At 45.6% G+C, this 15,806-nt stretch overlaps 1 protein-coding gene across 2 annotated transcripts in view; it reads right to left on the bottom strand.

The window, feature by feature from the left end:
* Positions 1-15,806, bottom strand: part of LOC8029193 (rapamycin-insensitive companion of mTOR) — a 52,270-nt gene that overhangs the window by 29,047 nt on the left and 7,417 nt on the right. For both annotated transcript variants that reach the window (XM_029983566.4, XM_029983567.4), the window contains exons 5-14: positions 15,089-15,258; positions 12,903-12,970; positions 12,721-12,788; positions 9,890-9,972; positions 9,425-9,512; positions 7,592-7,682; positions 7,451-7,517; positions 6,925-7,005; positions 6,640-6,740; positions 5,421-5,598 (exon numbers count right to left, since the gene is read on the bottom strand). In XM_029983566.4, coding sequence (XP_029839426.2) covers positions 5,421-5,598; positions 6,640-6,740; positions 6,925-7,005; positions 7,451-7,517; positions 7,592-7,682; positions 9,425-9,512; positions 9,890-9,972; positions 12,721-12,788; positions 12,903-12,970; positions 15,089-15,258 — 995 coding nt within the window. The remainder of the gene's footprint in view (positions 1-5,420; positions 5,599-6,639; positions 6,741-6,924; positions 7,006-7,450; positions 7,518-7,591; positions 7,683-9,424; positions 9,513-9,889; positions 9,973-12,720; positions 12,789-12,902; positions 12,971-15,088; positions 15,259-15,806) is intronic.

The following is a 15,806-nucleotide window of genomic DNA, read 5'->3' as shown; positions in this document are numbered from 1 at the left end:
CTTTTGCCCAATTGAAAATTCGGCGCCGAATCTTGGGATCTGGCAAAGCCAAGGTTTTGCCGAACTTTTCAAAGATTCGGCAAAGATACATTGTTGCCAAACTTAAAAGTTGATATTTTGTTTTTTCAACAAAAAATGTATTTTTTTTTTTTAATGCATATTGACACAGTTATTCTAAATAGGTGATATTCTACAAGATAATTGTATCAAGTGTCATTTTTGTGTGTTTACTGGCAATATCTTTTTGCAGAGGTGGTATGACAATGAGGTTGGGTAATAGCAGGCGCAGTCACAATATGCGAGTTTCTGTTTAGAGCATACGGTTTTGAGGCCTCATCAGCACAAGTCGGCAAGTGTGTACATTGTGAAAACAAAGACAGTAACACCCCAGACAGCACACGACGTCGGGCCAACATTGGTATTCAATTGGCAAACAGTGGTCCAATATTGGGCCAATGTGGCCATCGTAGAACCAATATTGGTGGTACAGTGGAATATACTGACCAACGTTGGCCTGACTTGACCAACGGCTCACCAACGTTGGTAATCGATTGGCTTAGGCCGGCCAACATTGGCCTACCTCAGCCAATGGCTTACCAACGTTGGCAATCGATTGGTTTAGACTGGCCAACATTGGCCAACCTCAGCCAACGCCTTAACAACGTTGGCTATTGGTTGGCTTAGGTTGGCCAACATTGACCTGTCTTAGCCAATTGGTTACGAACATTGGTAATCGATTGGCTTAGGATGGCCAATATTGGTCTATTTTAGCCAATGAGTTGCCATCATTGGTAATCGATTGGCTAAGACAGGCCAATGTTGGCCAGCTTAAGCCAATCAATTACCGACATTGGTAATCGATTGACTTAGGCTGGGCAACATTGGCCTGTCTTAGCCAGTGGCTTACCAATGTTATATATAATTGGCTTAGTTCTTTTAATGTGCTGATCGCGCACGCTGAGAACAATCTCTAGCTATGCCTCCGGGGGGAACGATTCTTCTGTTCTCACACGCAGAGCAAGTTAGCAACTGAATTAGAACGCTGTATGCATTGCGAGCTGTAGCAAGTTTGAACGTCCACGCAGAAAAAAACCGTGTTCGGTGACAGGTTAAAAATAAACGATTGGTTTAAGCTGGCCACCAATTGCCTGTCTTAGCCAGTGGCCTACCAACGTTGGTAATTAGCGGCGAGATGTTTTGGTGGCGCCCTCATATGGTTCCCCCTTGTCACGTCATTACCTTGCGAACAACAAGTTCGATGGTGTTTGTAAATAGCATGGTGGAAGCCTGAAATCATTGCGTTCTCAAAGGAACACTGCCAACACCGTCGAAATTAAAGTTGCTTCATTCTTCTTATTTCCGTCGATGGTATACCCTTTCCGACGTCATAGTCAGCTTTTGGGCCAATCGTGAAAGGCCGACCACAGCGACGCTTTCGGTCGCGCACGTCGCCAATTGATTGGCTTAAGGCCGGTTCAGACACTTGCGTTTGAGTGCGTTTGACTGAGTTGCGTCGAGTACCGAAAGCGAGTCACCGGCACATCTGTGCTTCGTATGAAGCGTGGAATCCAATTCAAGGAATCATCTTGGCACGCGATATAAGCAGCAGGGATGTCCTGGTTTCTCGCTGCCGCAACGCAGTAAAACGCAATCAAACGCAACTGTCTGAACCAGGCTTTAGTCTGGTGTGATGAGCGATCCCGCGACCAGCCGAAGAGGACGAGAAAGAAGAAGACGAGGTGGGGGCATGCGAGGAGCGCGAGAGGGGATTCGGGCGGTTGACAAAGGACGGTGCAGACGCGACCAGGCCGGACCTCCGTCGGCGTGACCAGACGTCAAGAGGCCCGACCCACAACCCACTTCTCACGCAGTCCGGGCGCCAACCTTCCGGAGGTAGACAAGACTGCATGCGTGGCGCAGTTGAACTCCCGCTGCCACTCCGTGCCACAGACGTTCTGAGCCTGACTCAAGCCTTCGGCCAACGCCCAACTGCCTCGTCGCTACGTCCTTCGGCCCAGACCTTGGCGGACACCTGGTCATAGGCTGCCACCGGCGTACGGGGCCTGATTCAAGCCTTCGGCCATCGGTCAACTGCCTCGTCACTACGTCCGGACCTCGGCCCTGACATCGTAGACCCCTGATCATCGGCTACCACGGGTGCTACGCCGCAAGGACTGAAAAGTCGTGAGCGAGGGACTTTTTAGGGGACACTCAAACCTTAACATTTGTTGAAGTGCTGCTTGGGAGTGTGCTTTACTAAGACCAATGTGGGTTTTAAAGCGTTGATCTTTGACCTTTGGATCTTTTCGTAGATGCCATCAGTGCGAAGCTAACAATTGAAGAATCGTCAGCTTAAAAATGGTGCTGAAGTGGCTGCCAGGGTCTTGCGACAGGGGAGGCTGCAGGAAGAGGCGTTTGGAAGCCGTAATGGCTCCCCAGCCCCAGGACTCGCCCCAGGACCTTCCCCAGGACCAGGCATAGGCTCCCCGCTGAGCTTCCTCCCTAGCCACTTTCAATAAAAGTTCCGAAAAAAGTATTAATTGACCTTGAAATAGTCATTTGCTCGCCAGATAAAATAGTGCACAGACAAAGCATAGGACGACCTTGCCATTTGTGCCCAGAATGTTTTTCTTGCAGTGGGCTGCTAATAAGAAACAGGCCAGGGGTTCTTAAAACCCAATGTTGGAATAACCAGGATTTAAACGCATTGCCATCATTGCATGGCCAGCATTAAAGATATGGCATTAACACTGGGACATGCCATTGAATTAGTGTGAAAGCCAAAATTGGCATAGCCAAAGATCATTGGCTATGCCAATTTTGGCTTTCACACTAATTCAATGGCTATGCCATCATTGGTATACAAGTTCAATCATTAAATAGGCCGTTATCTGCAGTCAAGCTGATTCATTGGCATGTCCCAGTGTTAATGCCATATCTTTAATGCTGGCCATGCAATGATGGCAATGTGTTTAAATCCTGGTTATTCCAACATTGAGTTTTAAGAACCCCTGGCCTGTTTCTTATCCATCATTAGCCATCATTGGCACCTTTTTTAGGCCATCGTTAAACCAATATTTCAGCCATCGTTGGCATCCACACTATGTCGACATAGTGTGGATGCCAACGATGGCTGAAATATTGGTTTAACGATGGCCTAAAAAAGGTGCCAATGATGGCTGGATCATTGGTTGAACGATGGCCCAACGTTGGCGCCAATGACGGCTGGAAGGTTGGTTGAACGATGGCCCAACGTTGGTGCCAATGATGGCTGGAACATTGGTTGAACGATGGCCCAACGTTGGTGCCAATGGCTGGGCCAACATTGGAAGAAGTTGCGCTCGGCCAGAATACCAATGTTGGACCAACCTCCGGAGCCAGCGTTTGCCATTGTTGGCCCAATGTAGGTCCAACATTGGTGTGCTGCCTGGGACCACGTTCATACTATCTCAACGAGTCATCAATTCATGAGCGAAAATGAATGCAACGGGTGCAGAGCCCTCACCAGAAGAGATAACAATTATATATGTAAATATGTAGCTTTTTCAATTTGAGTCACTCGACACCAGTTTTGAATGAAAGTGCACGTTCCATATTCGCAATGTCTCCTTTTTAACTTCGAGCATGATAGTTCTGTGTTTATTTTATGCTGATAGATGAGAACCGTGAAGTAACGCCAATTAAAAAGCAATATTTTGTTTTGGCACAAACCATTTGCGAGTCGAAAACAGGATTGCCATAATTGCAAGGAATGCTTTAATTGTACTTGTCGGTCAACGTTGTAACTACCTTGTTGCATTACTGGAAAGATGAAATGAAAATAATGTTATCCAGAATGTACCGCATCATTTGTCACTTGCCGTAATTGCTGGTAGTACTACGGTACTACACTGTACGATGGTAACCGCACAGCATTCATTTGAAATCCTTGGCCGTCGCGTTCTCGCACATGCGCAGACGTTTGCTTAATTTTTGTTGAATCTTTCCCAAACATTTCTGCAATATTTTGGCATGTGCCGAACTTTCCCGAATTTGAAAATTGGCAGCTTCGGTAGATCATTAGTCAAAATCAACTGGTGGGATAGCTGGTTACACATATTCCCATTTTGCCCGTCTACTGCCGTAATATTATGAGTCATCGCCCATCCCCGAGTCATCGCCCACCCAATTTTTGGATGAATATCACTTTCCAAAAAAACATCAAGTGATCCCCTACCCCTACAAATTACCCCTTTGCGATTCGCGGAAACTCGTCCTACCCAGATGACGCAACCGCAGACCTTGCGGTTGGAGGACGTCTGTGACAAAGTAAAACAAAGGAGGGAAAGACACTTTGGTTCGTTTAAGGATTTCCTCCCCGATTTCCGCGAAAGAAAAACGACGGAGAAAACAGGCCAAACCTTTGTTTTACCTAAAAAAAAAAATTTTATAGAGACAAAAAAAAATAGTGAAGATAACACAAGCAGTAACTCATTCAGAGAGCACGAGGCTAGCGAACGCCCTATATCCCGGAATGTAACCGCAGAGTGTAAGGTCAAAGTCCGTCTCCACCAGAATAAGTTCACCGCAAACTTATCCTCCTCCTCTTGGAACGTAGAGACTACAGTTGGTAAGGTTGTGCAATGTTTCAGACAAAGCCAACAAGTAAACAAAGATTTTCTGGAACACTGCACACGGACGTTCATAAAGCGTCCCGTTTTGAGTTCCGCGTCTGTGGTGATGTCCCCGCCAAGTAGCAACGCTACATCTGCCCGAATTGATAGCACGTCGCGCACGGACGCACGCATGTATGCACCAAACAAGAAAGTTGCACAAGAGCCTCTTCCTTGTGATTGGCAAGGCGCCCGACTAGGCTCGACGCCAAAGTATTTGCACATGCCATCACTGGCTATCTTGCTTCCCCAGCATCGCTCTTCGTCGCTTTTTTCGCCCACTTGCTCGCTCGCTCGCTAGTTGCGCCTGGTTGGTTTTTCTATTTTCTTGTAGACTCCTTGTTTTTACTCCATTAATTTTTTTTTAAATTTACAGATCAGCAAAGGCTAGGGAGCCCAACAAAGGAAACATAGCAGTATTATAAATCTGCTTTCATGAAACAAACGTTTGCGCTATATGCGAATCGGCAGTGTCCATCGTGCGTATGCAAGTAAAGGACTTTGCGATAAGAGAACATTCTTTCATATGCATTTCTTGTATTAAACCGTGAAACTAATTTGAGTTCTTAGTTTATTACATCTCCTATGCAGCCGCGCTAGAGAGGTACAAAAAAACGGGGCAGGAAGATGGGCGATAGCTAAAGATATTACAGTGGTCCTTGTCCTTTTGCGCTGCACTGATTTCACCAATAATTGTCTGCTGGGGAGAAGACCATTGGTGTTGTTTGCTCGCAAGCAGACGATAGTTACCAGACTGACAAGTCCTACCTTGTGAAGGCAGCTGATGAGCTTGCTGCGTCCAGCCACATCACAGAACAGTTCGCCGGAGCGCTTGGTGTGGCTGCAGAACTGAAGCAGCTGGTCCAGAAACAGACTGCAGGGCACCATGCCCCTCCTCTTGAGAGCATGAATCCTCGACAGTCGTGCTACCGCAGTACTGGCCCGTCTGCAAAGTCAAACATACATGGGAGTAGTTTATTCATTCAAATGTATGGTTGATTGTGTGGACCATGCAAAATGAATTCCCAACTCTGAACAGAGTACCATCTATGTAATGGGATGATGTGTCAACTACTTCAGCAGGAATTGAACTCAAAGGCAATGTCCCATCCAGCTAAAACGTCCAGGTTAAGAAAAAAAACGACAGTAGAGGACCGATTTCTCCCTCGGGTTTCGGGCAAAAAGTCTCCCGTCTACCGTAAAATCCCGAGAGATGCCCCATCCCTGAAGAATAGCCCACCCCTATTTTTGGCTTGGTTTGCTATATTTTTCTAAAAACACTGTAAGACAGCCCACTCCTAGTAATAGTAGTGCTGGGATCAGTGATGGCCTCGGCGTAAATGCAGCTAGTTAGCTATGGCAGGATGTAAACAAACATTACTGACTGGGAAGTACAGACATCTTAGCTATTTTGCTATTTTAGCAGCAATGTTTTAAACTTTTCTTGATTGTACATTGAAAGTTAGCCCACTCCATATTTTCGCCCCATCTGCTCTAGATGTTAGGTCGGCGATCTCTCGGGATTTCACGGTAGTTTTTTCTTAGCTCAAGTATGCACTCACACGGCACTTGCAAGCTTAACAAAAGTGTAGGGTTACCAACTCTTCAATAAAGGCAGTGCAGGAGAGAAGGGAGACACAAAGGGGTTTATACAAGCGATGATGTTGGTAACAGGCCCTGCCTGGCACCAGTGTTGCCTCGATTTCTGGCTTGCCATGGCTTGCATGCTAAAGCAGCTAAAGCCTCTCACAGCCAACGCTAGCCATCGTAGCATTGCTTCGTGCGATTCATGCCTTGCACCATGACGTGCATTGTTGGTCGTGCACTGGATCACATATCAAATTTTTAACTGGACAATCTGCATTTAATCTGTGTCGACAAGGACGATGGGGGACTTGGGACACTTAATGAAAAGTTGGGACAGTCCAGCGAAATTCGGGACGGTTGGTAACCCTACAAGAGTTTGAAGTTCTTTAGGCGATCTTACATGCGTTTCTTTTGACAGGAATCAAACGAAGCCGCCTGTGACATCAGTGTGGGCAGGCAGTGGCAGTGCCGGCTGGCTTCTGATGGCAGGAACATGCTTGCCTGCGCATAACACCATTTTTGTTAATCCAAAACTCTCATCGTAAACACTGATGACAAAAATTGGAAAAGAAACCCCAGGGACCTTTTTCTGCAGCGACCACAACAAATTGAGGTTAAAACGATGCTGCCACTGGGATGTGACTTTATCCAATGTCGCAATATGTGTGGAACAGGGGGCTCTCACCATGTAGAGAAGCTCTGCCAGCAGGATAGTGGCCTGAATCGCCATGGCATCTTCGCTAGTTACAATCACTTCAACTAGTGCCTGCAACATTTAACGAGGCCCAATTTACAAGGAGATCACTCAGTAATGCAGTACAAAGAAAAGACCAACTAGTACACATGGCAAGGACCGTTTTCTTGTCACATAAGAACAGTACGCAAACGTGGTCAACGAGATTTGTTTTTCGGTAGTGCGGTAGATCACAAAAAAAGCAGGACTGTGTTCATTAAACTTACGTGACCACGTTTTTTGCACACTGAAAACAAAAAGGTTCCGTCACAAGCCAACTTGTCAGCCTTTTCACAATGAGAAAAAAAAAACGCTTCCGACATTTATCGTTTTGTAACCGCACTTCCACAAAACTAACCAGTCTTCCCGCAGTAAAAAAAAGTTCCAGAAAACGCCGTGTCACAGCCCATAACAAGACAGAAGCAAGAGCTCGACGACAGAACTAAATAGAGCAAGCTGGGAGGAATGTGGCACTTACCTCTAAGATTCCTGCTTGTACAAATGCTAATAAAAGTAGAGCTAAGTAGTTCGCTACTAGATTAGACCTGGAACAGAAAGCAGTGTGAGAAAGGCTGGCAACAGAGAGCTAAGGCGTCGGCATAAGAGGGGCTCAACTTGCCTATGTTTAGTGACGGGGGGTAAAAGGTCGCGGCCCTCAGCGGCGACAAATCCCTCGTAAAGCTTCCACGACTCCTGCATGGCTGCACGGTCTGAGCAAAGACAAGAACAGTTTTTTTTTATTTATTTCAATCCCCCCCCGGCCCAAGGGCATTACAGGGGGGTGGACAAAACAATACTGGTTCAGTAAAAAAATTCAAACAAACAAGGCAACTTGGTTATAAAAGTTAGTCAGGCATGATTGTAGCAAAAGTAAGTAGTTTGTGCTTTTCTAAATAAAACAATTGATGGAATAGTTACTAATGATGTGGGAAGGTGGTTCCATTGAGTGATCTTCTGGGGATGAAAGAGTCAATGTAAGCTGAAGTTTCACAGTGAGGTTTGTGAAGCTTAAGACTGTGATCAGTGCGGGGAGAAATGAAAGAGGGGCTAATGAATGGTTTGTCTTTCAAAGAAGCTTTGAAATAATAAATTTCATGAAAAAGGCATACAGACGCCGACTGACTTCTCGGAAGCCGATAATTCGGACTTGTTGAACATTTCGAACCTAAAGAAGGAACCGCGACCTACCCGACAGAAATTGTACAAATTCACGACCGATATTTCAAACAACTTGAAGTCCGAAAATTCAATTTTTCGGACAAAACTGTCGCAAGTAGTCAGCGGAAAACACCACCGAGAAGCGGCTATTTTGGATTCTATGTTAGCTGCACAAGGATTGGCTTGGTTTGGCACCGCTACTTGGGTACTGCTAAGTCTTACCGCTAGGTGACGTCATTATCATCATCATTGTTGTTACCGTTTTGCTTTGTTCATTTACCAGTGCAGTCATGAGCTTGCCCCTCTCATCTCGATCTCATCTAGGTGAATTGTGGTTTTGGACTACGCTGGCTTGGATGTCATTGCGCCGCGGGAGTGTTTACTGCAAGTCGCGTCGATTTGCGAGGTTGAAAAAAGTGGCCGGCCCAAGTCCGAAATTCCCAAGGAATTCGACACTCCGGCATTGACTGTTCGACACTGTCGACTGTCTCGCAGGACAACCAAGACGTACCGGACAAGTTCGTGAAGAGTCTCTATACTAAATCTAAGCTCGAAATTTGAAAATCAAAAATTGCCGACTGCTTAGCGCACAGCGAGTTTTCTTGTGCGCATGTGCTTGCCGAGCTAGCGCATAGTTTTCCAGACCTGCAATGATCCCTGTGGCAGTGTGCGCAAACACTTTGGTGAATTCGTCGAGGATCGATTTGTTTGTGATTGTTGATGCGGACATTCCTGTCATTGCTGCTCCTTGTACGGATGTTTGATCGTAGACCTTGTGTGCAGCCAGGGTAAAGACAAAGAGTTGTTGGAGAGGCACCTCGAGAAATACCGACGACTGCAGAGACGCGAAACGACCTACGGCTGCTTTGGAACAAAGTGGAATGCAGTGGCGGTGACGGTACTCTTACGATGCCCGAAGCAACTCGACGAGAACTGATTCCCAGAAAAAAGTTATCTGCAGGTTTCAATTACTTTATATATATATTTTTTTTTTTTTTAACTCGGTAAAGGTGCCACAAGTTGTTCGTGACCGAAGTTTGTTTGATTAAATATAAGCTTTGAGTCTTCCGCAGTGTTCCCGTTCACCTTCAAAGCCGCTGTCGCCGTTTTCTTTGGCTCTCTTGCTTTTCTTGAATTACCGCTTGTATTGGATTATTTTGCTGTCCTGTTGACTTTTTATAATGAGGGACTACTGCAAAAGAATTTTTGCAAACAGTACAGGACACGGGATAATTTTAACACGAAATCCGTGTTATGTAGCGAAAAATGAAACAGCAAAAAAGCAAACACTTACCAGACGATGCAAGTGCAGCCTCAAAGTCACTTGTCCAGGCAGGCAAGGCAAGACAAAAGATGTCGTAGAAGAGAGCCAGGATGTTTTTCTGAAAGACCACACCCCCGTGACCCAACACACCGAATTCAAGACATTTCTTCCCGCAAACTGGGAAAGAGTGAGCCATTAAATGGCAATGCGGCACGTGCGCAAACCAAACAATGTGATTGTGCACTGTTCTTCACCGGCGACATTGAGTGACAAATCAAAAGCAGATGCCTCGAGAGCCAGGAAGGCCTCCCAATCGGATGGGAGCAGTTATAGTTGCCAGCTATCGACTTAAGCACAATTGAAAACACTCTCAATTTGCGAATTTTAAGCGGCCGGGCAAGCAAAAAGGTGGGTGAACAAAAGGACCAATGCCCCACAGTTTTCGCTTTCACTCCACCGTCGCTGCATACGACGCAGCAAAATTATTACGCTTACCCTTGCATCAGGAAGAGGCAGGCATAGGACTTCCACCAAAGACTGTGACCCTGATGGCGGCGGCTTGCAAAAGTACACCATTCCTGCACCAATCACGTTGCAGCACGTCTTATGCCGCAGTCTAGCCACGCTAAAGAACAGGCTCGAATGTTTGCTCCAAGTCAACGATCAAGTTTCGACTTGCCATGTGCATGAAGGCTCCGGTTCGGATACAAGAGAGGCAGAGAATGTCCCAAACTCTTTAATAGCTAAACAAAGTATTAAACGTATCTTGTGCTCCCTGTCTCGTAGAACAAAGAGAATATTGGTGGACAGCACGATCTGGGCAACACTGGCACAATGTCACTGTCTCAATAAAAAAAGAGTAGGGTTAAACTATATTTTTAGCTATGCAGCAGCATTAGCCATCTTGAAAAACTTATCTACCCTCTTTTCAGTCCTGAAACCCTAGTAGAAATGCAGATATGTTGTGTTTAGGAACAGCAGGTGGATCTTCATGACTTGGAACATGGGTTCCCAAACTGGATTCCCATGAGTCCCTGGGTTCCTAAGCAAAGCGTTTTTCGAGTTCATAATCTGAACAGAGCAAATGGCTACCCTACATTACACAAACTGGAAGGAAAGGTTCCAACTTGAAGCAACATACGTATACACGTTTGCAAGTCCGGCTTCAGGGCGCTGCCATCTTGCCTGTCTGGGGTGCGCTTGGACCAGTCATAATCCCATTACGAAGCCTTGCTAAGGCGTCGTAATCGGATTATGGCCGTTCCCGAGAGCGCACCCCACTGAGGAAGATGGCGGCACCCTGAGACCGGACTTGCAAACGTGTATATGTGCCTCAGACTGCACCCAAAGTTAAGTGCTTGGCATAATAATGGACTGGTCAAGCAAATCTGGGCACTAAGGAACTCCTGGGAAGGCTCAAAGAGCCTCTAGTTTTAAAAAAGTTTTAGAACGTTTACGAGACCACAACAAGGACAGTATCTTGTAATTCGAACGCGTAAGTGAACAACACTCGTGCCCTGTTAAGGGGGGACACTACCTGAGCATGTCTACTTTTTTTAACTGTTCACTCAATTGGCATGACATCTGCAGGTGGTGTTTATAGCCATATAAAAGGAGGGCATGCAAAGTTTCAGCCCTGTGAACCAATTTTAGGAGTTTTTATAACCCCCAAACGAAGTAAAGCATAGCTTTGCATGGAATCTGCTCAATGAATCTATTGTTGAGAAACAATGTTGAGCACCACATATTTTTCTGGTGAAATGGATTCTGGAATACTTGTTGCTGGTTACTATGAAAATAAATTTTTAAAAAATATGTGATTTTCAAATAAAAAAAATTGTGTTTTTTTTTTTGTTTTTTTACATTTGCAAAGTTTTGCAAATAACAATTTTTCATGACAAAGGAACGTGAAAATGCAAAATCTAAGTTCATAGTAACCGGATCGATAAAATTTAAGCATATAATCTTCAAATATTAAGACTCTCGGTAGTTTCGCACTGAAACAATAGTTTTATTAAGGTGGGATTTGCTGCCAAAAAGTGAAGCTGAAATAAATGCACTTGAAGTTTCAAGATGACTTTTTAAATTTTTCTTTTTGCATCTTAAATGTCAAATTCTTTCCAGCAGTGTAGGTGATGTCTTCCTCAAATTCTTCTTATATACTGACATTGCTTTCAGCTATTTTCATTTGTGGACGACGACTGCTACGCAGTGCAGCACACTTCACCAACATATAAAGAATAATTATTTTTGACATTGTTTGTCAGTGCACATTGACAAGGCTTTGTGAGAGTGTTCTTTGTTAGCTATACATGCCAAAACTCTGCAGTTCTGAATGTGAATTTTTTGCAAAAAAAGGTACAATTCAAGGTAGTGTCACCCCTTAAACTAACAACAGATAAGCTTCTGCTTAATCTGAACAACTCGGTTGGAAGCAAGAATGTTTAAGGCTCGTCTGATCAGCCTTGACAAACTAATGCATTATCTGAACATTTTCGGCAGGGATTGTGAGCATTTGTTTGACACATGGTACAACTCAGCGGTTTTGATTCACATAAACAAACAAGCGGTCTGTTCCACAACAAAACATAAGGTGGCAATTGACAAGGAAAAAAAAACTGCGCAGACGATCGTGCGACGTGATGTGAATAGACAGCGCCAGCTGGTGCAACATTTCGATGATATCGTGATTGACTGAAAACTCTGGTGATGTTGCGTCATGCGGCGTCTCGAGTAAACTGTAACCGATCACACACAGAATACCTGGCACCAAACGCTTTCGCGGATGCACTGCACAAATCGTTTGGTAGCACCGGCGTGTCGATTCTTTGCTCGGCAACGTTCTCATCGATGTGCCGCTTCACATTCACGCACAACGTGATCGTGACGTGGATTGCATCCTAACCCCCAGGGTGGGACCGGCAGTGCCTACATATCGACAACGTCCTCCCTCACGGGCGCGTTTACGCCGTCTAGCAGCCGCTGCTTGCTCCAACGTATGCTTCGACCTCCCCCTTCTTGCACGCAAAGGCTTAGAGCGTCGGGGGAACGGGTGACCAAAGGCAAGAAAGAGCGGGTGGCTAGAAGAGTGATCACACGGCTCCCAGTGCAATCAAGACTGGCCGAACGCACTGCGCCTCAACGGCAACTATTATCGGCGAAAGAGCAAGTGTGTCACTGCTGTACTCGCCTTCTCCCGGCGCCAAAGCCACCTACGATGAGCGCCCACATGCTTCGCTCGTTTTTCGGCAACACGACACTCATTCGGTGCAACAAACCCGGTACAGCCGAAGCCGCAAAACAAAGTGAGACGTGCAGTCACTCACCGGGCCACGACCTCAACACTGACGTCATTGCGATGCGACTTGTCTGAAACCTCAGTTCTCTGTCGTCGCTGCAAGAAAGCAAACGAAAGACACTGAAATGAGGCTGGAGCGATCCACCCCTGCTTGGTTCATTTTAGCGATCTCGGTGCAAAGTAAGTACAACTAGGGAAAAGAAAATGTACCTCAAAGAGTTTTCAGGCAGGTCATCTGCATAACGAAAGTGACTGTCTGTGAAAGGTGCCACCAAGTACTGCAAGAGAAAAGACAAGTGCATCGGCAACCTCGAATGCTGCCCGTGCCATCAAGGTGTCGCCGGTGCCCAGTCTGGAACCGTGTACAATTTCCGAGCAAGCACGCATCTGAATGGCCACAAAACTTATCCTTCAATTTCAAAACCCCTGACAAGGGAACCACCAGTTCTAAAACATTCCTATTTCTTTTACCTGTTACTACCTGTCATGCAATACCATATTTACTTGCGTAATGAACGCACACCCCACAACGGGTACCGATACTTGGAGTTTTTTTTTTCCCCTCGTGTAATGAACGCACCTTTCATTTTCGGTTCTGCGACTCTCAAATTGCATTACACTTAGCTAGCCACCAAGCCCACCAAGCCAATTTTCTTTTGCTGCCAAGCAGTCAGGTTAAGTCAAGCCAAGCCAAACCGCTCTCGTAATGGCTGCAGGTGCGTAGTTGCGGAAGTGATCAACCGTGAAACTGAGCGGTGCGCACACTTGACGAAACTTGGGTCGAGGAATTGCCCAGCCCCAGGCATTCTTCACCTATCGGATGTATTGATGTCAACAGACACGCCGTCATCTGTGGTCCGCTTTCAGACAGTGAAATCATGAAAGTAGTTAGGCCTAAGAATGTTTGCGTTGCTCTTTGTGCCGAGTGAACTTCATAAGGCGCTTTTCCTTCGGCAAAAAGCACGCCAAAAGCGCCCTAAAAAGGTTTGCAATTTATAAAGCATGGTTACTGTGGCAAAACCCCCCAGCAGCCGTGGGTGCGCCGCCATCAGAGGAGACATGTCACAGTACCTTGCCATGTCATATTGGCACCTAATATGACATTTGCAGGAAGTGAGTAAATGCAAAAATTTTACCCCACGTATTTGAACGCACACCCCAAATGTGTGTCAATTTTTCAGGAAAAAAAGTGTTCATTGTGCGAGTAAATACGGTACCATCTCAGCTTGTCAGGGGCTCTGTTTATGCATTTACGACTCGCAAGTCCCGCCTTGTAGACTGGTGGGGGCTTAGCTTTAATTCTTTCCTGACAGCGCCCATAGGCCATCGATCATTGGTGATCGATAGTTTCCAAGCAACGTCAAGATATTAAAGTTAGTCTGGAGAATTATGTTCCATAATCTTGTGGATAGCCGAAGAACTGCAGTTTCAATTTCAACGTAGGTTTGAGCTTTATCACAAGCTGGTCGGCTGTCAAAAATAGTCCTGGGAACGGTAGTTGCACTTGTCTAACACGGCTAAATGCTTGCATAAGTCTTTGCAACTAAGATGCCATTATTTACATAATTCAACTATATTGTGGCAGATTCTCAAGAGATCTGGGATCACTTTACATGTTAGAGGTGTCGCTTAACAGATGGTTGTCAGTAAGCATGACTATAATTTCCAACGCTGTCCTGAGCCGGCGTGCACGTTTTATGTACCCATCAAGGCGGACAAAAATGCTAAATATGAAGGAACTGCAGTCGACACTATGACAAGGTAGAACACAAAGAAAGCATTTTGCTGGGCATGCGAAGTGTACTATCTGTGTTTCATCAATATAAGCATTCTTTCGTTGAAAAGCACACGTGTTATGGAGGCTAACTCTCCCACAAACCAAAACGAGACGTCTGTTCGAGTGTACGAAGTTTTAGAAGTGATAGTCGTGGGCATGAAAAACATTTCATATATTTAGAATTTTTCTTTTACTCGTCGTTCGATCTGACATAACTGCAGAAGTTTCGGCGTTTATACGTTTTAGGAATGTGAATTGCATTTTCAAAAAAAATAATTAAAGAAATTTTTTTTTTTTTACATTTTAATAACTTGTTTTTTTTTTTTAAAGACTGACTGACTGGCCACATTTTGATGTTTCATATTGCTTTATACACAAATTAGTTAGGAAAATAAAAGTGTTTGCATGGATCCTTCAAAATTTCCTACTTTTTCTATGGTCAGGAATAAGCGGAGAAGAGACATAAGCTGGTATGTGTTATAGATGAACAGAACTCGACACTGAAAAAAGTCGCGTCTGGGGGAACTAATCTCGATGCTGGCTTAATGCTCATATGCGGCCACCCGCGCCGCAGTAAAAGTCAGCCACTCTGGCACAACCCCTCCCCCCTCCGACCTACCTCCAGGTCGATGTCTAGTCTGAGCAGGTGCCTTGTGGCTGGGTCGTTGATAGAGTGGAACAGGACCCCCAACATGGCTTCCGCGATGTGCGGCTGCGGGCAGTCCAGCACGCTGTGGAGCAGGGTGCGGAAGCCGCCAGTCTCCACGCACAGTTTGGGATTCAGCAGCGCTGCGTTTGCGGAGACACGGAGCGAGTCAGCGACTGGCACAACAACTGCGTTCGGAAGCGATCATGAACCCGACATCTATACCCTGTTTCACTTTAAGTGTGAGTGTAGCAGAAGCTACGAGAGCAAGCCCCAGGCTTTCAGCCTCCCCGCCAAGAATGCACGCTAGTGCAGTGCAAGCGGCGTTCAGGGCCACATGCTCGCTCTTGTAGCATTGGCTGCATCTGGGCTTAAGCTGAAACAGAATATGGAATGTGTTCTTCTACTGAGAGACAGATAGGTATCCCATTGTTTTTTTGCCAGGCGGCTTAATATGGTGTTGAAAGACTACCCAATCAATATCTATCTACAGAGTTGCACATATTTTTAATAAAGTAAAAAAACACAGCTGCTCAAAACAGAAACACTGCATGAAGTTAATGGCCGCGACACATGGTCTGGGAAGGAGGGAGAAACGTGGAGGAGGAGAGAGTTGCTGGAAGTCACGTGGCTACACCCGACTGCATTTTTTTGTTGTTTTACGAAGCAAATGAAAGACTCACATTGACAT

Source organism: Ixodes scapularis, unplaced genomic scaffold (assembly GCF_016920785.2).
Source record: "Ixodes scapularis isolate PalLabHiFi unplaced genomic scaffold, ASM1692078v2 PGA_scaffold12__126_contigs__length_90152505, whole genome shotgun sequence".
NCBI classification, from domain to species: domain Eukaryota; kingdom Metazoa; phylum Arthropoda; class Arachnida; order Ixodida; family Ixodidae; genus Ixodes; species Ixodes scapularis.
The sequence above is the reverse complement of the archived record's forward strand: the minus strand, read 5'-3'. Positions and strand labels throughout refer to the sequence as shown.